The sequence below is a fragment of the Eptatretus burgeri genome, chromosome 8, assembly GCF_056783735.1.
Source record: "Eptatretus burgeri isolate ZD-2024b chromosome 8, Ebu_testis_v1, whole genome shotgun sequence".
Lineage (NCBI taxonomy): Eukaryota > Metazoa > Chordata > Myxini > Myxiniformes > Myxinidae > Eptatretus > Eptatretus burgeri.
The window spans coordinates 98,882,440-98,909,849 of record NC_140968.1 but is presented as its reverse complement, the minus strand read 5'-3'; the positions used below and the strand labels follow the sequence as shown (position 1 = coordinate 98,909,849).

The 27,410-nt window shown below is 42.5% G+C and overlaps 1 protein-coding gene across 8 annotated transcripts; it reads left to right on the top strand.

The window, feature by feature from the left end:
- Nucleotides 1-1,455: 1,455 nt before the first annotated feature.
- ST3GAL2 (ST3 beta-galactoside alpha-2,3-sialyltransferase 2) lies at nt 1,456-26,636 on the top strand. 8 transcript variants are annotated; one of them, XM_085893211.1, is made up of 9 exons: nt 1,530-1,618; nt 3,437-3,511; nt 4,859-5,033; nt 7,675-7,968; nt 13,063-13,256; nt 16,773-16,952; nt 17,185-17,230; nt 23,615-23,734; nt 23,893-24,764. In XM_085893211.1, the coding sequence occupies exons 4-9, from the start codon at nt 7,702-7,704 to the stop codon at nt 24,064-24,066; spliced, it is 981 nt and encodes a 326-aa protein (XP_085749337.1). In that variant the 5' UTR covers nt 1,530-1,618; nt 3,437-3,511; nt 4,859-5,033; nt 7,675-7,701; the 3' UTR covers nt 24,067-24,764. The 8 variants fall into 8 exon arrangements, with proteins under 8 accessions (XP_085749335.1, XP_085749337.1, XP_085749336.1 ...); XM_085893210.1 differs by lacking the exon at nt 4,859-5,033; XM_085893212.1 differs by lacking the exon at nt 3,437-3,511 and having other exon boundaries at nt 1,563-1,618.
- Nucleotides 26,637-27,410: the final 774 nt, after the last annotated feature.

Sequence of the window (27,410 nt, the reverse complement as noted above, 5' to 3'; positions counted from 1 at the left end):
GTATCTTCTCGTTCTTTGACGATTTATTCCCCATCTTTTGTTCTTATCTTATCAACCGCCTAATAGCTGTAAATCGTTTCTCCTTTTACGTCGGGACCGAAATCCCTTTAAATCAACCGCCTTAAGCCTCAAATCCCAATGAAGGCCTCCAACCTTCCCTCTCTATGGTACAGGATTCCAACCTGTTCCCTCCTTATTTCACACGGATACCTTTATCCTCTACCCTTCCAGGTTCCACAAACACTGCCTGCCAGCCTTCCCCCCCCTTTCAGACAAACCGCATTCGAATCACCTCATATGTGTTTACCGTTACTGTTCTTGATTCGAGCAGATCCTGGAGCTGCGTTCGGCGGGGCGCTGCCCACCAAGTGTATAGCGCTCGCCTAACTGGGGCTCCCTATTTTAGGTGCCCAACGTGCGATCGCCACGTACCTTTTAGCTTAACCCTTGCGATCGCTGTACACCAAGCGGAGTCCCACCGTCCACACCGCCAGCATCAGTCGAATCCCATCCTCGTCGCCAATTGTTCTGACTCTCCTCCCGGCCGAGTAAGATGACAGAGTCAGATGAGGATCCTCGAATTACACGTTTTATTTCCGAAGACCACACGCATGCGGAATGTGACTCAGTGACCCTTCTGTCAAGCTCCCCCGAATCACATTGAGAATATGCTTCAAAACCATCATATATATAATCACACAAAAGCAGAACTGGGTGTGGACTAAAAGTGTGTGCTAAGGGATAAAGAAATAAATGTGGCAGTGGGCTTCTTTCCCCCCTCCCTAGTCGCCCTCGGGGAAGTTGAATCGGTCAATTCTCAGATATGCAACCCAACAGTTTCCAAGCCGCCTACACAACTCTCAGATATGCAACTCTTGCAAATTAACGACTTTCCAAGCCTCCTACACTCCTACACTGGCACCTGCTGATAACAAAGGCAAAACTCTAGTGATGACTAAGAATAGGAATGTGTAGGCAGTATACACTGAAGGAACAGTTCCCTCCAAGGGCACGCTAAGGGCACGCTGCCGCAGAGAACAACAGGAAGGGTGATAAAGATTGTCCAAAAAACAGTTGGGCGCTGTCCAAAAACAGTTGGGCAACATGAAACATTCAAAGCAACATTTTAAAGCAAGGTTTGAATCCTGACAGCTGATTAATACACAACTATTGACTATTGATTACATATTCAACTATGGCTCAAATATGACCACCTAGCATATCATCATCATCATCATAACAATCAGTTCCACCGATATTGACATATTAGGATCTGTACATTGTCATCTTGTTTCTGTCATTTTAAATCAACATATATTTGCAGCGCTTTGGAAATCTTTCACGCTTTTAATTAAAAGACCCTTTTAAGCGCAGAAGCACACCATGACGTTGTAGTTAGCTGCAGTATTTTTAATTATTATTATTATTTTTTTTTTTTTACATCTTCTCCTGTACTTCGTTGTAATTTAATGCTAGGTATCAGTGTGTATGAATTCGTGACACGGAAAGCTTTCATCAAGACGAAAAAAAATCGATTCAAAGGGTTGGTCAGAGGGCAGAGCCGTGAAGATGGACTTTCGTTAAAGGGCCTCGTCAACGCATTCTTCAGCTGGATAAGGTAGGAATTTCTATTTATAGTTTGGTGTTATTTTTTTTTCCCCTTAAATCATCACTGCGTGCGCTTCCCGCTCTCTCGACATTATTATTTGTTTTTCTTTGAGCGCGCACGCGCGCGCTTTGTTTCCTGAGGTAAAATAAACGGTGAGGTAAACACGATGTGTCACCGTTATGAGGGAATGCCGAGGATATGTACTCCATTGTACTTGTACGTCTCATTGTGGGACATTTTCGATTCGCTCGTTAACATTTTAATTGTTGAAATGTTTTTTTTTTTTAATACCTTCGCAAACTTGAAAAATACCAGGGTTGTCCAGCTTGGTTTTTTTTTTTTTCCTCATGACGTAATTTACTCCACCATTGAAGGCGGAATGACGTCATGTTCCCCTCATTTTGTCTGTGTACAGGATATCTCAAAATGTTGTGGACGGATTCGGATGAAACTCGGTGGACATAATGGCTGTGTGACGAGGAAGAATTGATTCGATTTTGGGGAAGATCCGAATCCGGATCTGGTTACGAGAATTATTTAATTTAACCTGGTGTTGGCTTTGCTGTTGGAGTGGTGGGCTTGGGATCCGAGGGTCCTGAGTTCAATCCCCGTTGGCTGCTGAATTAACACCAGGTGGGGTTGACTCAGCCTGTCATCTCTCTGGGGTGGGCGAAATGAGTACCGGTGTATAGTAGTATCCATAAAGGCTGCACACACGAAGGGAAGGGGTATCGATGGATTGATTAAATCTGCTATTGGTGTGGCACAGGCATGATGGGCCGAATGGCCTACTCCTGCGCCTTAATTCCCTGTATATCCTTGTAAAGTGATTCTTCACCATTGAGAGATTGGGCCAAAAATGATCTCTTACTGTATAGCACGATATTTCAAAAATGTATTGGGGCCCCATATGCTCTTGTGGATCAGGCATTACATGCCGAAGGTACGCGCTCCACCGAGTGCCCTTATAGTTGCCATTATCATTGTTGGTTCGCGGGCACCAGCAGTGACCGCTATTTTCGTTGTGTCTGTCTGTTGGGTGGTCGCTGGACTACCGTTATTCTCAGGTTTTCCGTCTATGTCTGTCTGTTTGTATGTCAGACAGCTCTGGAGACCAGAGAAATCAACCAATTTTGATGAAACTTGACTGGTAGGTTCATACTAGGATCTAGTTGTATGCTTTTGAGCACCGTTGCTATGGACGCCACCGTTGCCTAGCAACGGGGCTTTGAATTTTTTGAAAAAAATCCGAAAAATAGTTTTTTTCTGAAAATCAAAAATCGGCTGCACTTTTATGCGCACTATTGTCAACCTCTTTGTCAAAAATTTTCAGCCCGATCCGTCAAAAACTGTATGACTGGTATGCAATAGTCTCGCGACCACCCATGTCGCCTACCGGCTTGTCTGTCTGTTTGTGACTCTCTCCAGAGCATAGCTCCGTGACGTTTGATGCGATCTTGATGAAACTTGGACACAAGCTAGATATCATGGTCTAGTTGTGTCTTTTTGTAATATCGAATAGGCAAAGCCTAGAAGCGAACGTAGAATTCTTCTTACATTCGCTTCTGACTTTACCTATAACTTGTTCACAACTGTATACTTGCCAACTATACCGTGCTACATGTAAGCGCTGCACAGCTGATGATTTTCACGCAATTTCCGGTTACTTCGGCCTGGATTCGGGATCAGCGATCAAATAATGTAAATCACGATTAAAAATTATTTTTTGATGATGCGGGAGTTATCTTTATTAAAATCAGTGGAGGAAATATACACCATGTCTGATATTTGGGTCTTTCATGTCTCCGACAATGCCTTTATCTCCAGGGACGCATCATTCCCCATGACAAAAACCGGAAGCAAAAGGGTCATCGCCGATGACACAGTTTCCAAATTGCCAAGGTATTGTATTGTTGTTGTTGTTTCCTATTCTCTCATGTGCACGCCTTGAGTATGAAGCTCACTACGTTCGTTATGAGGGGCGTCCCACGCCCACTTGAACTATTTATTTTCTTTCTTTTTCTCACAATTTAATTTCCTACAAGCTGTGCGTAATGTCCATAAGTACAACATATAAAAAATCTTATAAATTTGATTTGGTCAATTTTGACGGAAGAGATGTGTTTTTTTACGGTAGGGCTTCCTCAAAAGCTTCCACTAACTCAATTGTACCTATCGTGGCATTGCTCAATAATGCCCGTGAACCATCGTCGCCTCCCGGCTTGTTATTATTATCATTACACTCCCAGAGTACCCGACCTATGGGCGATCTTGTTCCAACCATGCAAAACGTTCTTCTGATGCATACTTTTATTTGGGTGGTGTATAGGCTACCGACATCGATAAAGCTAAATAAATAAATAACCCATGTAAATGCATGCAACAAAAACATACCCACTGCTGAAATTGAAAACGCCTCTTTGCACTGGAAAATGTGGGGATAGGAATACGTCTGTAAATGGTGAAGACTTGTAATACCGTCTCCCACCTGCAGGCAGCGCTACATGGTACACATTTACATTGAGAATTTGCGTAGTTTGGAATAATATCGTTTTGTAATAACATTGATATTTTGATATAATTATCATTACCGTACTTTTGTTGTTGGAAGCTCCATGGAAAATAAAAACACGATAAGCTATCTTAGTACAGATGTACACCTCAATACGGAGTTCCTTAAAACTGCTATGTCCTGTACGTCACATTCACATTTAAAAATGTGGTGATGTAATTAGCATGGGAATTTTTTTTTTTTGTTGTTGTTAGCATTGCCATGAATTTGAACTTCACATCGTATTAAAACTAGAAGGGTACTCGGTAGAGTGCATACCTCTGCCACGCAATGCCTGATCCATGAGAACATATCGGGCCAAATCAATACATTTTTGAAATATCAGGCTATACCTTGTTACGGTTGTGGGGTTAGATGGAGGGATTTCATAGCAAAGTTAGGATTGTATCGAGTTGCTTGGTCCGTGGACTTGTTGGAGATATCCTGATGTAGATTAAGTAGGGAAACTGTGAGCTTAAGTGTTACTTGTCATCACATGGGTGGGGGGTGGAGGGGATGGTGCTGTGTTAATTAGATGGGGATTAAGGCGAATTTCCCCCAGTATATAATTGCCCCCTGTGACCTTTTCCAACGTTTTTGCATCTACAAGCCAGCAATGAAACTATGTTTTGATAACAACAATAACAGAGCTGCACGTCCAAGCAGGTGAGAAGATCTCGTTTTTGCTCTCCTCTCAGCATGACGAAATGGCTGCACGATTCTCATGTTCGTGCTGGTGAACTGTTCGGCCTTATCATTGACTGTTCGGCTGAACCTTGACGTGTGTATGTTTCTGAGGAGGGAAGAAGAGCGTGGTTCGTGGCCTTATCATGGGGCCTCAGAGATCATCCCGTTGTATGGTCAAGGAGGAAGGTGGGCGATTGTTGTGAGTAGACCTCATGTAAGAGAGGAACGTTCGGCATATTCGTTCATAAGAAGAATCCACACGGCGGTTTCTGAGCCCTGGCGATGAATACCGCTTCACAAATTACCTCACGTAAGTTTTCCCGCCCAGAGAGCAGCTCTGCGCCATTTTGGGCGCATTTTCCCACGCAGGATGCCGTGGTTCGATCACCAAGCTCATGAAGGACCATCTCTGGCCAAAGTAACTGCCAGAATAAATGGAGGATTTGCTTTTATTTCAATTTCCCCTTGTCTGTATTAAAGTATGTGTGGTGAGGCGCCTCGACTTTAGACTAATTTACCTCACGTTATATTATTACATTTTGAATTATAACTATTGTAAATATTGGTTCATGAAAAAATATTTTCACGAAATATATAAGTGACCACTATATTTGTTATTGTTGTATGTCTGTCTGTCTGTCTGTCTGTCTGTCTGTCCCGAGCATAGCTCCGTGGGTTTTGATCCGATCCTGATGAAATTTTGGTGGGAGGTTTACATCATCATCTAGTTGTGTTTTCCTGAAAATGGGCGTGGTGCGCCCATTATGGGCAGAGCCACGCCCAAAAAACGTGTTTTTAGGGGGTAGCCGATTTCAATTTGCATCTTCTCCTTGGGGTTTTATCATATCTGACAGAGGTTTCGGTATTTGGTTAGCCCAATGGCACCTGCATAGCCCCACAGAGCTCGATTTTTCATTTTCGTCCCAAGGTCAAGGTGACGAACTTAGAAAATTGCGATTTTGACTTAAAAAAATTTCTTCTCCGAGGGGTTTGTCGAATCTGGCAGGGGTTTCGGTATTTGGTTAGCCCAATGGCACCTACATAGGTGCCATCAGTGCATAGTCACCGACAAATGACTTGAGCCCCACAGAGCTCGATTTTTTTTTTTTTTTTTTTTTTTTTTTTTTTTTTCATTTTCGTGTCAAGGTCACGAACTTAGAAAATTACGATTTTGACATAAAATCCATCTTCTCCGAGGGGTTTGTCGAATCTGGCAGGGGTTTCGGTATTTGGTTAGCCCAATGGCACCTGCATAGCCCCACAGAGCTGGATTTTTCATTTTCATCCCAAGGTCAAGGTCACAAGGTCACGAAGTTAGAAAATTTCGAATTTTGACATTAAAATCAGATGACCGCCCAAACTTTGAGAGCTAGGATGACTTTTTTATGCATAATCTTGAGGTCATTCCCCACCAAAAGTCTTGAAACCATTTTTCTCTATCTCGAACACCTTGCCCGTGGCGTCCCCTTCAAGTTTGTTTTTACGCTGATTTCATCAAAGTATGGATAATCCGAGGAGTGTGAAATGCTATATTGCCTATATGACGTTATATTGTTCCTGGAATGTTCCAGAGGAAGTTTTGCACCAAAGGTCATAATCCTTGACCTTTGACCTTTACAGTTCACAAAGGCCAAATTTTCAAAGTTGTGGGAATCTAATCGGGTTTTCGACCTTCTTCGACGAACTAACTCCAATAAGCTATGACACGTATCCTGCTTCCTTATTTTAATGTCCACAACATTGTTTTGTGACCTTTAAAGGTTATGCAAAGGTCAAATTTTTAAAGTTGTTGAACGACACCGGGTTTTCGACATTTTGCAGCTAATAACCTGTCACCCGTACCACATCATGTTGATCACTTTTATAACTTGGTCAAACATTATCACATCGTCTCATCCTTGACTTCTGAAACAATCTACATTGTCAAATACCGCTCGTGAACCATTATCGTCTTCAGGCTTGTTTTAATTTATTTTCATTCAACCCCCATGTTATTTTATGTTGCTAGTTTGTTTATTTATCGTGGTTTCGAGGAAAATTCCCTTGTGCTGTTCTTCTGTCTGCTCCATCTGTGCCACCCTTTTCTTCCCACGCGCATGCCATAATTTCCAAGGATCATGTGATCACCTCAAAGGAAAACCGCCTGGCGATCTTGGCTTGGTTGATGTTAACCGCCTGCCCACGACAATTGGGGAGGGGGAATTAACATAACCGCTCAGACCATGACTCTCGTTTTGAGTCTGATCTCTCAATGGTGAAGACTCACTTTAGCAATTAAATATTTCTCGTATCCGGATCCGGATCGTCACCAAAATTTAATCAGTTTGTTCTTGTCACACACCCAACCTGCCCACCAAATTCCATTCGGATCTGTCCACAACTTTTTGACATATCCTGCACACAGACAGACGGGTGAAAACATAACCACCTTCCACGTTTGTTGGCGAAGGTGATTAGGACGGATGGACAACCGGGGCATGAGAACATCATGCCTCTGACGACTTCATCAGCGGAGGCATAAAAAGAAACTTTGTGGGCCTGATACTTGTGGATAATTGTCCATTTTGAGAGGAGCAGTTATTTGGTGCTGTTATTTTGCAGCTTTTATTCTGCAGAAATGACACTGCATGACGACTGAAAATTGTTAACCAGAGAGAGGGAGCAAACTAGTGTCGGACCGTAATAACCTTTTCCTGGTGTTTGTTAGTGCCACCATACCCTATATTTTGAGATCATTCAATGAATGTTGTGTAATGTACGTTGTTCTCGATGAAAATCTTATCGACACAGTGTTTTTTTTGTTTGTTTGTTTGTTTGTTTTTACAAGCTGAAAGGAAAACAAAGGGCCAGCAACATGGCTACCAGAGCAAGAGCAGCCTTTGTCAGCAGACACCAGCTCGTGTTGGCACTGCTCAGTACCTTGCTTCTTGTATGCATCTGGTACTTCGGGAGTCAACCTGGCCGCAGCTCTGACCCACTGCCCGTTGTGCCAACCACTCTTGGTTGTACAACACGTGCTCGCTCTTCAACCTGGTTTGACAACTGCTTCAACTCTTCTCTAAGCCCGGTCTGGACACCAGCAAACAAGCGGCTACCTCCTCATGTCCACGATTGGTGGCTGGTATATCACTTTATTATTATTTCTCCATCTCTGGGAAGGTGGTCTTTAAATGACATTCTGTTTCACAGGTTGGAAGTGACAAATTCCAATGGAGACTTCAGCATTTCGATGAACGAGCTGAGATGTAATGGGTTGTGTATACAGAGAAATCTGAAGCTTGATGCCAAGAGTACCAAGTCAAATATGAGTATTAATTGGAGTTTTATCAAAATGTTTTTCTTAATTTTTACTGCTTCATGTTTCATATTGGCTCTGGTCTGATTAGCTCGAGAGGGTGAAACGGTGTTTTTGGTTTTGTTGTTTATTCATATTTGTTTGCCATTAGCCCCCCCCCCCCAAAAAGTTAGTTTTCTGGTAACATGCTGCTCAATTAAAGGGTTGATAGGTGGGGGTTTATTTATTTATTTATTTATTTTGGCCGTGTTTAAATGGAAGTTGTACAGCATTTCAGATTATACATCTTTCCAATCAGTGTGTGTATGTTGATAGTTGAAAATATATAGAATCATGACCTTGAACATGTCCATCGTGAGATACCAAATTAGGGGTAAAACAGTATTGTGTACACAAGTCAGAGGATTAAATGACACCAATTTAGTACTTCTGCAAGGTTTCCTTTAAACAGCGAAGCTGGTCTCGGCAGTGATAAAGACAGCGTATCACGAACGTGGCTCAACGGGATATATGAAGGAATTGAAGAATAATAATCTCCCATTCATCATCCCTGAAAATCGTATACATTTTCACATTAGACCCTTTCCAGTTGATAGAAATGCTACATTATGCCCTTTGGGGGCATCCATGAAATATATTCTCTTCAGAATAAGACACTTTAACCTTCCCCCAACCCCCAACTAATGCACTTTAAATTTAATCTGCATAATCTGGCAACATATCAATTGTTATACACCCCCCTCCCTTCTCCCCTTTTCTCCCCCTCCACACTCCCCTTCACCTCCTCTCTCCCTTCCCTCCTTCCTTTCCCCTCACCTCTCTGCTTCCCCCCACTCCCCCCCTCCCCTTCTCTCCTTTCACCCCCCTCCTGTATTCCTGTCTGTGAAGTGACTCAGAAACCCCAACATTTATCAAAGAGAAAACCATATACTGGAAAAATGCACTATTCGACAAATGACTTGAGACCAATTCGGAGGTTTTGTTGATCTTTTTAATCGCAAAATGAGGATATCTGTAATTTATTTATTTATTTTTATGTTATATAAGTTGCACTGTTGTGCACCAAAAAAAAAAAAAAACCACGATGACTTTAGATCAGGATGGATGGCAACAGATCGTGTGATGTGGGGCTCATGACAAGATGATGACATCCAATGATGTGACGACAGAGTGAACGTCTCAAAATGGCCAGTGATGTTTGTAAGTACCATTAGAATGAATGACTGCTGCAACCCTCTTCCTTTTCTCCTTAAGAAGCTGCTGGAGAAAATCCAAAGGAAGTTGTTGCCATTGCTGTAGCAAAGCAGCCTCAACTGTGCCGGAGTCTGCACAGGATGGTTCGCCTTGTTAATCGTATGCCCAAGAACGTCGCAAATGTGCTCCATTGGGTTTAAATCGGGACTTCTTGTTGGCCAAGGCAATGTTGAAATAACATTGTTTCACAAGTTATCAGTAGCTGCATGATAATGGTGTGGTCTGGCATTGTCATCCATACTTCAAGTCTTGTGAGAAGAAGTGGTTGGCTATGAACATGTGGAACAATAACAACAACAATGTGATCCAAAATGTCCTCACTGTACTTAACACCTGTCATGTTACTCTGTACAGTGAGTGAGAAGGTCAAGTTTACAATCGTCCCAAGCAGCCCCATATAATGCGATGGACTGTACAATGTCATTGGGTGTAAAGGCTGTTTTTTTGTGCCCACCAAACCTGAGTTTTGCCATCAGTCTCTTGCAGGAAAAATTTGCTCTCATTAGCCTCATGCGAGATTCCAGTGTCGATGTGCCTGACACCATGCCAAACGGGCTGCTTTGTGTTCTGATGTGAGAAGAGGGCGTCGTCTTGGTCTTTGTGACCTGCAGCAGGAAGCCGTTTTTAGATATTTGTGGATAATCTTCGAGGGACGATCCATTCATGTTGCATCACTGTGCTTGCAGTGAAAATGATGTCTGATATGCTTGATCAGAGCTAAATTTTTCTATGTTTGAGGTCATTCGGAGTCGTCTGGATCTGAGAATTAAAAAAAAAAATTTTTTTTTCTTCAGTGATTCATCACCATTGAGAGATGGGGCCAAAAACAATAAATGGCATGACATGTCAAAAAGTTGTGGATGAGTAATGAAAAATAAAACTAGGTGGATGAGTTGGTTAAGTGACGAGAACAAGCAGATTAGATTTTGGTTCAGGTCCCGATCCAGTTCCTCCTTATCATCGAGATAAATAATAACCATTCCTTTCATGCCGTGCGGTGCATCGGGCTACCTTGGCAGTTTCATTAGGTTAAGGAGTACAGTCCTGGTCAGGTCACCACTCCAACACAATGTACTCGAATGGCTTATTACTCCAGTAAGCTGGTACTCATTTTGCCGACCTTGGAAGGATAACAGGCTGAGTCAACCCACCTGGTGTTATTTCAACGGGATATAAACGGGCTCAAACTCGAGACACTAAGATCTTAAGCCAGCCACCTTAACCGTTAAGCCATCGCCAGGCATCTACCAATGGGATACAAAATATAAACTGTTCAGCCTGGCGCAGGTATGCGCTCGACCAAATGCTGTTCTACTTCATCATGTTATAATTTGAGAAGTGCCCGTTGAGTACTTGTGAAATAGAAGATTCGCAAGTGCAGTATATTGGTTGGTCTGTTTGTCTCTGTGTCTGTCTGTGTGTTTGTCAATCATCGACAAGTCGCAATTCTCCACCAATCTTCATGAAACTTAACCACTAGTTTGAGTTGGTCAAAATCTGGAAGCCTATTGTCTTTGAGGTCAAAAGGTTAGGGTCATGATCATCAATTTTCATCTGATGTACTTGAAATTTGAACAGGGTTTGCATATTGGGTCACTAAAGTCGATTGTTTTTGAGGTCAAAAGGTCACATAAAATTGCTTGCATATCAAACATTGCTAAGTTGCTGATTTTGTACTTGCATGCATCTTGGGCCCCGGTTAACCATTATTTGATTTACAATGCTCAACATATGTTTCTGAATGTGTATTAGGGTGGTCCAAACAATTGTAATCTGAAATACATTGATCCACAAGCCTGACCTTTTTCCATGTGGATAACTTAATTACACATCTAAAATTTTGGCTCATTTAAACAATACCAGAATAAAAGACCCGTCGCTTCACAAACAGAAATACTAATCTTTGCTGTGATGGCTAATCAATAGGGCAAGAAGAAAAAGGATTCCTGGGGGTGCAGGAATAACCAGCGTCGCAAGTTGGTGTTTGCAGTTTTGCCACGTGTGCCCATGTACCCCCCCCCCCACTCCAAAAAAAAAATGTATACATATATAAAAAAAAATTCCCATCACAGACTTTCCCGGGAGTTCCCTGAATCCACCATAGTTCGATTTATTGAAATCTGTTCTCAAGTTATAACACGACAAGACACGACTGCTTTATAATATAGATTATTGAGTTGTCGCTTCAGTGTTGTTGTTTTTATCTTGCCAAAACGAACGTTTTGCAAGATATGTTAGTCAGCTTGTATGTTTTTTTTAATTTTTATTTTTATTTTTATTTTTTGTTTGTCTGTAATCACGTATAAAAAATTCTGCAGAGCACAGTTATCATTGGAAATTTTTGTAACCGCATATCAGAGGCCTATAGAGGTCCCTTTCAGCGCATAAAATTTTGAAGGTCAAAGGTCAAGGTCACTTTGTCGCAAATCAGGGGAGTCGACGAAACCCTTATTTTTTGAGTAATTTTGATCGGATCGTCTTCAAACTTCATGGGAATATAGTTCATGGTCTGGCGCTCAGCTGATTAGTTTTTGGTGGCGATTGGCCTTGACCTTCATGGTTAGCGCCTCAGGTCAAACATATTTGACCCCAAGGTCAAATTTTCAAGTTTTAGGAACCATATCGTGTAGTACCTCAAATTGAACACCTCGATGAGTGCTTTCTAGATATGTCAAGCTTGAGACATTATGATGTCATTTGGTGACGTTATGAGGCAAACGCATATTTTTCATGGTTACTCTGTCGAACGATTCTCATCGGAATCTCTCGTAGGCAGATATTCCTCAAGGAGTCGCTCCTGGTGGATAGCAGCTCTGTTCACCTCAGTGTGACCTTAAAGAAGTCACACGTGGTCACCTTTTGGCAAGATACGGGTCACCTTGTGGGTGACATTGGTTTTTATTTTTTGTTTGTTTGTTTTGTTTTTATCATGTTTGCACCCTTTCTGTGCTATCTGTAACAAATAGTATGAAACAAGCCAAATCATGTAATGCATTTAATCCAGAACTGGAATCATCAAAACCGAACACAATGTGGAATTCATCTCGGGTCATACAATTCCAACATTTTAAGCGACCTTTAAATATTCTCCGAGTCGCTCAAAATTTGCCGTGAATGTTTCCTTTGTCTAATGGAATGAGAGCACCCATGTGGAGCATGAATTATGTAACTTCAGTTGTTTTACCATATAGACATGGACCACCCTAATGTGCAGTTGTGATAGGTTTGTGCAGTAATAACAAGATGCACTAAAATGGACCAAAATTGTCCGGTATAATTTTCACTTTGCCAACCCGATTTGCATGTCAAAGAATTGCTGTTGCTCAAAAAAACATTGTCTGACTTGTTGCATCTCCCTTTGATGCACATATCTCTCAAACACACTTGTAAAGCAGTGCAAGTTTTTTGAGCAAGTAGTGAGGAAACAAAAGTGTTGTTGCTTTTTATTTTTATTTTTTGGTTATTTCCAGGATCACAGCTTACAAGCAGGAGCATAGGGTCACCATGCATGCACGTGCTTTGTTCACACCCTTGTCATATATGTGAATAACAAGCTGCTGTGTTTCTGTTAATGGTGAGTGATCCGTGGTAGTTGAGCATCAGTTTGGTGCAGAAAATTCCCTCCCATGGGCTCCCATTGACTCTCCCCCCCCCCCCCTTTTACAGGGTTTGCAACAGCAGGGTGATGTTGGCCTCCCGGTTGTTCTGGCCAAGTTATTTCGGCTCATTCGTGCAAGGAAACGTGCAGCCACCGAGCGTTCGGAGATTGCATGTCTTACTTGCGCTCTGGTCGGAAATTCTGGGAACCTGAAGGACTCTGGGTTTGGACATGAGATCGACGCGCACACTTACGTGCTGCGGTAAGGGCTCGATGGATCCCCCCTGTTGGTCAGTTTTTCTGCAGCTAAAGCACCTTGAAGCTCATTCACCTTTGTGACAGTCAAACAATTTTTATTTTGCAATGCATTGTTCATGCAGTTGTTTTTTTTGGGGGGGGGCGGCGGGGGGGAGACAATGTGATACTTTTTCTCTTTGCAAGTTTGTTTTATGATGGCAGTTAATTCAATTATAAGGGGCATTCAGATGGACCAGCTCAATTCACTTCCCTTCAAAAGGATGGCTTGCTCATTGGTACAACACCTTGTTTGTGAAGCACCAAGGCAATAGTTTATAATGAGCCTAAGGCTGAAATGCACAACAGATGATTAAAAGACTTGATGGTGTTGTATTGACATTTGTATGCAAGTGTACTGTCGGACCACGACGTTCGTGGACCCCACGTATTCGCGTTTCATTAAACGTGACCTGCTTCTACATTTGCAGCCATGCCCCTCATGCATTCGTGGTTTTTCACGGGAGTTTTGAAATTTTTTTTCCCTTGTGAATCATGAATTGCCAGAAACCTATCGCCCATTTTCCCATTGAAACAATGCCCTGTCGTTCGTGGATTCAACATTCGTGGCATTTTTGAGGAACGTATCCTCCATGAATTTCGGCGTCCGACAATATTTATTTTTGTTTGCAAATACCTGGCTCATCATATTTACCTTCTCTTTTGGCCATCTTGGTTATGAAAATGATCAGAACCAAATTTTCCATTTTAATTTGAGATGTTATTTTTTAGCCAAACTAATATTAGGGGAAGAAATTGAGAAAATCACTTGAGATTAATCTACACTAAACATGTGAAAGTGACTTAAAATTTTGATAACTGATAACCAAGCTCTCAGGCGCATGGAAGAAGTGTCACATAGAAATTGCACAAACACATGGAGACAGACACCAGAACACAGGACTTTTATTTTAACGTGAGACAAATGCAGCGTTGACCTTTAGGGAAGTAACTGCTGACTGCACCATCAGCAGGGACATTTTAAGGAGAAATCCCACCGTTTACCTTGCTTCCCACAGTGGTGAGCATACATCGATCAACATTCTGCCGATTCCATCAATCATTATTTACTTGACCTGATCGCAGGGTTTTTCTGCCCACAAGTGAATTGGTTGATTTTGCCAACTTTTTTTTTTTTTCTTTTTTTTAACCTTCAGTCATAGATCAGTCCATTTGGAATATAAAATAAAGCGAGATCAACTACGGTAGTTCGCAAAACTGCCAGTTAGAACAATAGAATTGTTAATTCCTCCCTGACTCTGTCACAACGATCGCTACCTATGGTACTTCCAGGGTCATAGATATTAATGTGCTGTTTTGTGCATATCACTTGAATTACTTTGTGGGATGACCTTTCAGATAAATTAGGAATGTAAATAGTTTTTCAACATGTTTGTTATCATATTGCTGTATAGAGTACAGTGTTTAAAACTAGGACGCTTGGTGGAGCGCATACCTCCTCCATGTAATGCCTGATCCAAGAGAACATATCGGGCCCAATATATTGTTGAACTATCATGCTATATATCATTTTTGGCCCCATCTCTCAATGCTGAATAATCATTTTTTAAATTAAATAACTCTTTTCTTCAGATCTTAACCAAAATTGAATCGATCAATTTGTCTTGGTCGCACACCCAACCTGTCCAAGTTTCATCTGAATCCATCCACAACTTTTTTGAGATATCGTGCTATATATTAGTTTAACCCGATCTCCCAATGGTGAAGAATCACTTAAAAAAGATTCAAGTAGTCTGATCTGGATCCGGATCTTCACCAAAATCAAATCAGTTCTTCCTTGTAACACACCCAACCTGCCCACCAAATTTCATCCGGATCTGTCCACAACTTTTTGAGATATCCTGCACACACACAGAGAGAGACCGACAGGGGTGAAAACATAACCTCCTTCACCTTCGGTGGTGGAGGTAAAATAATTATCAGACCCGATTTGTTTCAAATGCCACTGTGATGAGCTTGGCAGCTCTCGAGGATGATTACTTTTTCTCCTCAGTGTTGTAAGTGGGTTGCAGCTTTGTTCTCCTGCCTACTTTACATATTCCCCCCCCCCCCAAAAAAGGCAAGATTAAATTAGTACTCGGATAGTGGGGAATATTGGGGATAAAGGAAAGAGAGGGAGGTGTCGGTAGAGGTGGGGGGGGGGGGTACGACATCAAAATCGGCAAGTAAGAGGGTTCTATTCAGAAAGGTTAATGGGGATGATAAAGGTCTTGGGGTCAGGATGGGCATGAGATGGTAGCGCACTGCCTGCTTGAAGCCCTGGAGGGAAGAGTAAGATGGAACAGCCTCTGGAATGCAGTTCTATAGACGTGAAAAGCGAGGAATAATTAATAGATTGATCTGTGCTGGAGCCATGCTGAAGGGCTGTCATGTGGTATGAGCCCCAGGGAAGCATACCAGGCTATCCCACATCCAGGCTCAAATTGAGTTGAGTACACCAAAGCGGTCTTTAATGATCATTGCATCTTCAGGTCTTGACAGTTCTGAACAAAATGTTTGAAACCGATACTGATCTTTGTTGATCGTGACATTGAATGGGAACCTGAACTTTGATTCGGCCGTCATATATCACTGTTACAAATTTCCTTGTTTCTGAACACTTATTCCAATCGGAGGAAAATGTGTGTTGCCATTAGTTTCTTATGAATTGATGTTTTGTATTCTTGTTAACCATTTCCCCTTCTGCAGCTTTGTCCACCCACACTGCTGCTGCTTGTTCACCTCTTGTCTGGCTGTTTCCCACCACCCCAATGTTTCCACCCTCTTTTGTCGAGCTTTTCCAAAAGCCTCACCCTTTGTGAACAATACATGGTGGTTGCGATGTAATGGTGTTATTTATTTATTTATTTATTTAAACTCGTGGCTCGGAATGGTATTTCCCGAAAACTGCTTTGTGATGATTGCAATTTAACCTGATAATCGTCTGTGGGTTTTAAAGCACAACAACAAATCCATTGTAAAAAAATGACTTTACAGTACATTGTCCAATTAACATCAAACACCACCGATGCTGAATAATGTCGTAAACAGTGCCAGAATATATCTTCCTCTGTCCTCAAATTAATTTGGCTATAATAATAATAATTAATAATGAGTTCTCTGCCAAAGAATGTTGATGCAGAAGGTGGTCATGAGGCCCATCAAAGCCTGCAATATTATTTCCAACTTATGGTTGTTTCACCGATCATGCTTTCCTGTTTTGTTTCCAGAATCCTAAAGGGTTCTCTCCTCCTCAGATTCTCTGCAAATCCATGTTTCATGGTGATGCGCCCATATAAGTTGAGCTGTAGGTATTATAGTGGCTATGCCTTGCATTCGGTGCATGTTTTTCAACTCTTGGTATAATGTCCACATTTCTTTTGTTGCATAAAGTGTGGTTTCCTTGCGGTCTTCTCCGACAGATTACAGAATTGGTTCCGTAAGAATGTTGTCATGTCGGTTAAGGTGTTCGTGGGATTTGCAGGATGAACAGGGCACCGACACTTGGCTTTCAGCGTGACGTTGGAAGCAAAACAACGCATCACTTCATGTACCCCGAAAGTGCCACAAACGCTGGTGAGAACTGCTCACATGTGATCATCCCCTTCAAGGTTTTGGATCTCCTGTGGGTCATCAGCGCTTTGGGAAAAGGCTGGATCACCAAGTGAGCCACAACACTGGTCAGGCACGTGTGTGTGTGTGTGTGTGTGTGTGTGTGTGTGTGTGTGTGTGTGTGTGTGTGTGTGTGTGTGTGTGTGTGTGTGTGTGTGTGTGTGTGTGTGTGTGTGTGTGTGTGTGTGTGTGTGTGTGTGTGTGTGTGTGTGTGTGTGTGTGTGTTGCAACCAAGTGTTTGTGTGACTAATTTTAACATGCATTCCTCCAACTACCATTCACAGGACCTATGCTCCGGTTCTTCGCTTCCTGCACACGAGGCCAGAAAATGTGAGTCGGGTTTTTTTTTTGGTGGAGGGAGGCTTTGAGTGCTGCACACTGTGTGAATATAAATAAATATTTATTGTGGCTGTTTCTGGAATACACCTGATTGACGGTGGATGGTGTTCACAGCTGAACTCCTTAAGGTGCACTCCACTCTCGAGCAAATTATATCTACTTCTGTACTATTATGTCACTTTCTATCATCTACTTGACACTGCACTCACAGTAGAGAGTAGTCAACTGGTTGTCTTGTTCACATTGATGGCCATTAAAGATGTCATCATTTTTAACAGGAGTATGTGTTGTGAGGTATTGTAATAGTAAAAGTCAAGATTCCTTGATCCAGTGTTTGCCATTGGTTCTCCACGTTTCGCCATGACAAATTATGTCAACACTGTCATTCTGGGTAGATGATGATCAATAGCCTACACTCAAGTCACCACTCGGCATTTGTCACTTTCAAATATGTGTCGCAGGTTTTCAGCACCAACGTTTAACTTGCTGAAAACCATGATTGATATTTATAAAATGTTGATGTTTAACAGCCCAAAGTTGTGATCGAGGGGAGTTGCATCATCATTTTGCTTACCACTCACTCACTGATATAAATGTTTTGTACTTTCTAGATGGGGTACAAAGCTGAAAATTTGCACACTGATGTAATGTGAAGCCAATATCCCCCCGCTCCCCCTCCCCCCAAAAAAATTCACAAAAATGTTGGCAAATATCCATCAACAAAAGTTAGCCAGTGTTGCCGCGCTCTGCTCATGGTCATTCATGTGACGGACAATGGGATGCCACGTGCTCTTGCACAGATATGATTTCTCCCCAAAGGATCTGGTGTTTCTTGGTTTTGCAGCGGAATGTTGAGAGGGGTGTCAGGTTTTGTTGTTTACCAACGATGTATAGTAAATGGTTGGAAGTTGTAAACATTTTCCTTTACAGACGATATACAATGGTAAGTGTTAGAGTACATATTTTAAAGTGTTGCCATGTTTTAAGTATGGTATGTTCACATTTACTGGCAGACCCCTGTATTGGACACCGTGGTTAAAACAAGCATTCAGAATACATTTTCGTCAATGCCTATTCCGTGTATTCACAATCCATAAAGCCGGAAATTAACCCTGAAGTAAGCAAAGATCGCTTTGTCCCGATTAAATTGAATGCGGATGCAAGGCCGTACGTTCAAAAATCCTCAACACAGATGAGATGGCCAGAATGGATTATCCAAATGTCAAAAGGAAACAATTTTATTATCAGCTTATCGAGAATTGGAATTCCAGATAAGGTATTGTCATCGTGCTCCATCCGTCGCTCGGTCTGTCTGTCTGTCTTCCTGTCCGTCCGTCTGTCTCCTATTTCAACTTCTCTGGCCAAACCGCTGAACTGATTTGGCAGCAACGTTCCGCTCCTGACTAGCAACAGAGATTGCAAAGCTCATTACAGTCACGTGACTTTCAGTCGGCGTTAATGGCCAACTTTGTAAATCCTTTGAAAAATCTTCTCCAGACCCACCATTCAGAATGCTGCCATATTTGGGTTAAAATCAAAATAAAGACCAATTACTACACCGCCAGATAAGATTCAGGTCCAGTGGTCCTGTTTTTTCCAGGTTTAAAAAAACAAAAAAAATTGGCATCGCTCTGGTGGTGAAATACAAGCCTCGGGGGTTGAGGCACTTAGTTGGGCTGACGATGCTTGTTTGGACTTGCCCTCCTTTGAACAATCAAGGGGAAATGCTTGGAGAGACAATATTTTTCGATTATTATTATAATTTTGTTGAGAATGTAATTTTTTAATACCTCAAACATTGCCATGGAAACAATCCTCTTCAGCTGTGCTCGCCAAGCTTTTCATTTCACTTTGAGCAGCGATTGTGGTTGGTTGTGCAGTGCAGAACGCGACCTTTTCTTCTACGTTAGTGTTTTTGTGGTGTTTTGACTTTCCCATTCAGGACAGTTGGTGGTCATAACGTTTTTGTACAGTGGTGTTACAGTATGTACTTTCATGATTGTATGTTGAATAGGCAATACTAGCCATGCCTACCAGACGCTTTGCTGATGGGTTTAATCCAAAGGCAACGTTGTATTTCACAAAAAGATTGCATTATATCTATGAATCTCAATGAGGATGTAAAGTAAAGTAAAATATACGAAAAAGGATATTTTATAGCGACTCGTCACTTCTGTTTTGTGTGTTCCTTCTGCTTACTTTTGTATTTTTTATCGCTCCAAGCTGTTACTAATATATACTGCATTTCCATAAAACCGCATGCCTCCAAAGCAATGGCATACAACATACAGTGATCCCAAGGCAGTTATTTCAATAGTATATGTCTAGTTCGTCCCTTCCACATGTCGAGTGGGTTAAGAGGGGAGGGATGTGTTGTGTGGGACTCGAAGTTAGGTCTAATGTATATCTCTTCAATCCTCACTGACTTCCATTTTAACCCTTTCCTTCTCGCCATTACACAAAACACGCATGAAAGCACACATGCCACTCAATAGCAAGTTAGGCACACTGCGAGCGCATCCCGTATGTTCGTGCTACAAGCACCTCTGGTAGGTTAGCACTGCGAGTGCTCTCTCCTGACAATGCATCATTCCGCGGGAATTTGCGCACCATTATCCATACGAATATTCATGCCAGTTCTCAACTGTCACCTCACCTCAAACCTCATCTCGCTTCCTGAACCTCACCATCTTCACCGCTACGGCCTTCCACACACAGGAAAAATACTCCCACGACCATTCACACTCCTACCCCACTGTAATTCACCATTCTACTTTGAGCGCCATGCGGTGCCGGCCATTACCCTGGGTATCATGTGGCGATCAACCACTCTCCAGGTGCCACATTTACCACCACCTTTCACAGAGAACATGCCCACGTGGGCATCATGCGCAATAACCATCATAACTGCCCTCACCCAGTCGTTAAACCGCGACGAAACCTCAAGAGACGAGGAGCGGACGCGGGAAGGACAATTCAAAGACTTGACACGTGGCCCGAATGTGCGTTGCGGCTCGTGAAGGAGTCCGTGGGTAGCGGGAGAAGTCCACTACAATCCTACGTTGAAATAACGATCAGCACATGTTCAGGGCCGAGGTGCGTGCTCTGGGCTCCCGGCCCCATATAAAGTGAGGAGCTCCGAGCGGTGCCAAGGTTGGTAAGCTGCTGAGTCAGTTTCAGGTCCCGGAGCCTGGCGGGGCATGGCTAAGGCCGCTGTGGCCCAATAGAGGAGTGGGATATGGGCCACAGCGCGTCACTATCCGGTCCTCGCCCCACCCTTTGCCTGGGACTCTGAAATGGAGCAGAGCGGAGTCGCTTCTCTCCCTCTCCCTCTCCCTCTCCCTCTCTCACCTTTTTCACCTCGACTCCTTCCACCTCATCTCTGTCTTCGCTTGGACTCTTCCCTTTTGCCTCATCTTTCACCTTTCACACCACACCCTTCACGCTGCAATACATCACACCTCCCACTCCCACACTTTAAACATCATCAACCTGCTCGTGGGTACAAGTACGTCTCACCCCCCCCCCCCTTGCCATCGTCACACCGCTTCTGTTGTTGCCATCAAACTGCATAGCCAAACGGGGTTGCCAAGCAGGCAGTTCACGAACGGACCAGCGCGGAATACAAGGTGCCGCCAGTTCCTGTGATAAAGTGGGAAGGAGGGAATAGCACGCAACTACCACGAGGTAGGAACACTCAGGTGGAGTGTCCCACAGCGGTACACCATTCACACTTTGACATCTACACGGTTAGAATAAGGACTTTACTCCTCACGTATCTGGTTCTGTCATCTCCCTCTCTCCCCATCTATCCCATCCACTGTGGACACATAAGCCCGATTGTTCTTTTGTGAGCTGGGACGAAGGAACAAATACATTGACGCGCATTCACATTTTCCTCTCGTACGACACCTCACCATTCACGCTACAATACATCACACCTCCCACTCCCACACTTTAGACATCAGTATTCCTCCCACCTATCTCTCCCGAAGTGTTGTGGGTTGCGTTAGTCAACTGACTACGCCAGGTATTTGGAGGACGATTGTGTGTGTGTGTGTGTGTGTGTGTGTGTGTGTGTGTGTGTGTGTGTGTGTGTGTGTGTGTGTGTGTGTGTGTGTGTGTGTGTGTGTGTGTGTGTGATTGGTGGTGCCTGTGCGAGCATAAATTGAGAGTGTAGAAGGTATACTATGGGATAATTCTACTGTCTCTGCTTTGTGAGATTGCTTGTCTTTTGCCACACCCCACAAATTCCTTGCTTTCCCTGCTGTATATACCAACAAATCCCATCCGTTGCACCACTTCCCTTTCTTCGCTTTTGTTAAATAAATGTGCTGTTTCGGAATGTTCCCAGCTCATTTTTGTATTTTCTTTCATTGGTCCAGTATGGCCTGCACCCAAGCTTAGCCGGGACGTTATTCCACAACAATTTGTTTCGTAGCTCGTACGTACTTGGCAGTTCTGCTCCGCTGCATCTGATCTGGTTAAAGCAAGTATGTACCAAGGGCGTGTTCCCTGGTAATGAGATCACGTGACTTTGGTGAACAGTTTTAGACGGAGGACCCGAAGTTGCGCTGTTGAGTTATTGGCATTCGCGGTCGATTAGTGACCCACCGCGTCACGAAGTTATTCGTGTGCGACGGCCTGCGATTCCGGTGAGTCTGGCAAGTAACTCGAGGCAATCCATCCCTCCTCTCTCCATGACGACAGGTCCACAACTCTATAGATATATATACATACATATGTACATCAAAAAAATTTTTGGTGCTCTCTCCATGTCTGTCACGCATTATTTCTAAATTGTTTCTGTTGTGGAATGCTAAAAATGGAACCGTTGGGACCACTACATAAAGGAAAATCTCCAAGTCCCGCTTCTTCCTTTTTCCTCCTGGAAAGACTGGCTTTTAAAATATATATGCTTAAACGGACACAAATCTCTAACTTGATCCCACGACGTGCAATGTTGGAACCGCTACAAGAATATGACTATCATTATTTGTTCATATTTTGGTTTATATGTTCCAGAATCATCCTTTAACGTTTGTCTATGATTTGGAATCATAAACTCCACCTCATAACGTTGCCGAGCAACCCATTGGAGTGTAAACAATAGTTTTGTGTCGTAACTTTTGACATATTTACTTTTAAAATTACTATCACTGTAAACTGTAACATAAACAGCTCATTCTAATTACTCATTCTTTATTTACTTGAGTTATTTAGCTGCTTGTAGAATGCAGGCACAATCCACTTCATAAAATATATAAAACTTGTATTTATTTTGTCTGCACAAAAGGATGTACCCTGGTATCTGCTTGCAGTGTGCAAGCACGTGCCACTAGTATTACATATACCAAGATGGCCAATGTCAATCAAAAGCAAATGTGACTGCTTTCAACGAGCGAGTGATTTTGGGCAAACTTGATCTTTTTGGGGGGGGAAAAACTCCCTCATTATTATAGTCCCAGGAATCAGGACATCAAGGCTGAGGCCTGGTTATCACAAGAAATCAGACCACTGGAAAGTGTCATTTTCAGCATTTTGGTATTTACAGTACTAGTACGTGCCCGTAAAAAAAAAAAATAATGATAAAAAATAAATATTCAAACCGCGAGCAACAAACAACAACTACACAGGCCGTTTCTTCGCTCTTGCGTGCCCGCACGTGCGTGGCCTGGAAGTTGGCATATGATTCGCAGTTACGATTATTCGCAATTTAGTTTTAATACCCAATTATTCTATTAGCGCCAACGTATTTTACCTTTTCGCAATGTCATGGCAAGGAAAAACAAAAAGGGAAGAGAAGAGAGAAAAAAAATTTTACTTCCTGGTTCGGAGCAAACCAGCACTCTGATGTTACCGAAATTTATGAACCGTCTAATTATGAAAACGATCATAACTTGGGGCATTGTGTTTATCTATAAATGCGCATAAGAAATCGAGAAATTATTAGAATACACAAAGTCATCACCATCCGGAAGTCCGTACGTTGTAACCCGTAATGGCGAACGCGGCTGAGCTTCCCTTCCCCATCGGCCACACCCACGCAACATCGTGTCTTGTCATTGGTTTGGTAAATAAATGGCCATCACTTGGGAAGCACTTGTCCGATTGATATCAAACCTTGAAAAGGCACATCCTCAGGTCCCCAGCAATATACCTGGCAGGTTTCAATTAGATCGGACCAGCGGTTGTCGAGAAACAGCGGTCACACACACACACACACACACACACACACACACACACACACACACACACACACACACACACACACACACACACACACACACACACATTGCTGGAATTATAGATAGATTAATTTTCACAGCAGTTAAAAATTATTAGTTAAAGTTGCTGTTTTGTTTGTTTGCTCAGGTTCATATTTACAATCCTGCGTTCATGAAGTATGTTCACGACAATTGGATTGACGGCCATGGACGTTACCCCTCCACGGGCATGCTGGCGGTCATCTTCTCGCTACATATCTGCCATATGGTATGAACATCGACCCGTATCATTCTGCTCTTGGACATGTTTCCGGTACATGAGATTTATATGGTCAGTGGGTTGGTAATGTCCCACATTTATTTATTTATTTACTTGTTTAGTTATTTTTAGATATGCTGTCTTTCACCCTCTTTGCTTCTTGGCAGGTGGATGCTTATGGCTTCGGTGCGGATGAGCGAGGAAACTGGCATCACTACTGGGAGAACAATCGGTATGCTGGAGAATTCCGATTGACGGGCGTGCACGATGCAGATGCAGAATACGACGTGTTGCTTCAATTGGCTGCACTTGGCCACATCCGCCTCCGCCGTCCTTCGTAGCCCAGGTGGCTTTTTTCCTTTTACCCTGTCCTTTATGCAAGAAATTTCAATAACATGATTCTCTCCGACTACTTTGAAGATTTATGCCGTCCCTTTCAGGCGTTACTTCAAACAAAAAGGGACTTTGAGAACTCTGCCAGTACTACTTTGTTCTTGTGAAGAAAGTTGCTTTTGCTCCTTTTTTGAAAATGTTGCTCTTTGGATGAAGAGCTTTTGAGGTTTCCCAAATGCATCATTAAGTTTCCCGTTTGCCCCTTATGTGAACCATGAGTTTTCTGGCGGCAGTCGTAGCTACTACGCAATGACTGGCCTGCTGCCTGGTATACCTTTTTATCTAGGATCATTGTGATGGGCCAGATATGGTTCTGTTCAATTGCAGGTTTAAGTGACACTTTCGCTGTCATGCCTTGGTGTCATGCACTTACAAGAGTTGACAAATGATCTGGATTTAAACACTCGTTTATGGACATACACAAGGGGGTTGCAAGACGTTATCAGCCGATCAACAGTGTACATGATAGATACGTACATGTATGCCGGGCCAGGAGCTTTTCGGCCAGAACACCCTATCCCTGGACATGCAACTTGGTCGGCTTAATTTTCATTAAGATGGCGATTCTTATCCATCGAAGTAATATTTGATTGTTTACCTTATTTGTCTGCAATGAATAAAAGCTGAAGGAATGATTGCGAGAATACACCCTGGATCACATGTTTGTGGGATGATGACGTCCCTTGATCGCAAAGTACAGTATCTCTGCTTTAATTCTTCATTTTCATTGGAAGAGGTTAGGATTTATTCAACTGCAGATTGATTTAAAAGTCAAAGAACATCAGAATCTATAAGGTATTAACTCCTTTGACTCTACATTACCACTATTATTGTGAAAACATTCAAAGGCATGAGAAGTGACCATGAACCGCTCCTTCATGATGGAAGAAACTCAAACCACTCGGCCCTTCTTGCCATCCAGGTATTGGTTCCGACCCCATCCAACGTGTGCCCGGTTTTGGCTGTTCACCGCCCTGCCCTGGATTGAAGCTCTCCATCATGAGGAGCTGAAGATGAGAATCGCCTCCTGTAATACGAGACAAACTGAGAACCGCTGGCGTGTGTACTGTTTCCCCATGGAGAGTACGTACAATTTAAAGTTGCTGTTTGGTCCTCTTCCTTGGTAAACTAGAACGGGCACTCGTGGAGAGCATATACCTTCGCCGCCGCTACTGTTTTGTTCTTGGCATAAGAGTGTGGGGAACAGAACAAGGAGCATTTTGGTGCTGATTTCATACGAATCGGATAAGAATTGACTGCGTTATGATAAAAATACGCACATCTGCAAGGTCGTGACCCCCCTGACCTTTGACCCCCAACCGCGAGTAAGGGCAATTACGTCATTGTGTCAAGTTGCATATCACAAGATTGGTCATTAAATTCTGAACATTTTGGCATTAGTTTCATGCAAATTGGATAAAAATTGACCGTGATATGGTAAAAATATGATTTTGACCTTTTCATGACCTTGACCTTTGACCCGGTTGCTCCCAAAATCTAATCAAATGGTCCTTGGCTAATAACCAATCATCCCACCAAATTTCATGCAATTCGGTTTAATACTTTTTAAGTTATGCGAATAACAAACAAATAAATAATCATTGGCATCTCCCACAAACATATATTTTGGTACTGATTATAATGCCAGGATTTGGGACATTTTCTTTTAAAAACAAGGGTAATGACGTAATTGTGTCATGTCGCCCATCACAAGATTGGGCAATGAATTCTGAACAATTTGGCATCGGTTGCATGCCAATTAGATCAAAATTGACCGCGCTATGGTAAAAATACGAATTTGACCTTTCCGTGACCTTGACCTTTGACCCGATCGCTCCCAAAATCTAATCAAATGTTCCTTGGATAATAACCCATCATCCCACCAAATTTCAAGCGATTTGGTTTAATACTTTCTGAGTTATGCGAATAACAAACAAACACACACACACACATATTCACAAATAAATAAATAAATAAATACACAGCGACCAATACATAACCTTTCGCAGAATGCGAAGGTAATAATATGATCTCTGCATTGTTTTTATAATTGATCGAGTGAGACCCACCCTCGTGAATTGTACAAAGCTCATACCCACACGCAACTGAAAAGGCCAGCAATGGGAACACTGCTGATGGTGCATTATCGTTTTGTTTACCTGGAACCTTCTCCCACCCACTTACTCACGTTCCGTACACATCGAGTACTTTCCTAATGTACACACTGCGCACGTTTAAGGATACTCTGCAATCCGCGGACGCATTTTGTGCGCTCAACTTCATGGCCTAAGACGTGTTTGTTTATCTTGATTTGATGTTTTATTGAAACGATACCAATATATCAAGATGTACAAGCAAGAAATCCTTGAAATGTGTTTTTTGTTTTTATAAAAGGTGTTGTGGTGTGCAGGCAATTGATACAAATACGTAAAGCATCATTTCCTGTTGTGGGTTCAGTTTTATTAATTTTTTTGCAGTGCAAAATAAATAAAGACTGCATTCGTAGTACGTATAATCATTAAGCTCTCTTATCATCCCTCCACAGGGAAGAACTGGAATGTTCCATATGCAAAACCCACATGAGGTATGCCTTACCTCGCTTCTGTAATTGTCTCTGGGGGACAAAGTCTGGCAGTTTTGGGGTACAAACAGACTTGCAGTGGGAGTGAGGATAAACAACATCATCTGCGTACAGTTTATTGTCTTTTCAAAAGTATGAATATAGTCACAATCGCAGAAGGTAAAGTACAGCCGGTCTCCGACTCACGATGGTTCGACTTGCAATTTTTCGACTTTACGATGGTGCGAAAGCGAGCTGTTAGGGTTAGTAGAAACCGCATTCAGTGGAAACTCAAGAGAAGACCAGATACTCGAGCCTCATCAGAAGAGAGAAATTGATGACCCTGTCTCTGGTAGCATCTCCATCATCCTCATCATCCAGCAATTAATTTTAGTTCAATGCTTCAAACATTCTTCAGACCCACTGGATAATTCGCTGTTCTGGCTGTTCTGTACGATGTGATGCGCCGATGTAATGAATCTGCTGCTAAGAAACCATGACTCGAAGATTCTTGATTACGTGCTTCGCTTTTCCCTTGATATGGTGATTGGAGGAGGGTTCGTGATCACGTGTGTCCCATGTGAAGCACTCATACCTCGCTTTTTTATTTTCATAAATATAACACTGAAAAACAAGGGATTTCCCAAGGCATGATATTTCTGCACATGTTATTTGATGTTGAGATGTGCGATATTGAGGCAAATGCATAGCGGCCCCACCCCCATCAGGTTG

Excerpts from the sequence above, each read along its gene's own strand:
- ST3GAL2 (XM_085893206.1), top strand. The coding sequence starts at position 1,797 with ATGCCGAGGATATGTACTCCATTGTACTT. Across the intron at positions 13,257-16,772 it reads GCGCACACTTACGTGCTGCG|GATGAACAGGGCACCGACAC; the intron begins GTAAGGGCTCGA and ends TGGGATTTGCAG. Across the intron at positions 17,231-23,614 it reads TGCACACGAGGCCAGAAAAT|GTTCATATTTACAATCCTGC; the intron begins GTGAGTCGGGTT and ends TTGTTTGCTCAG.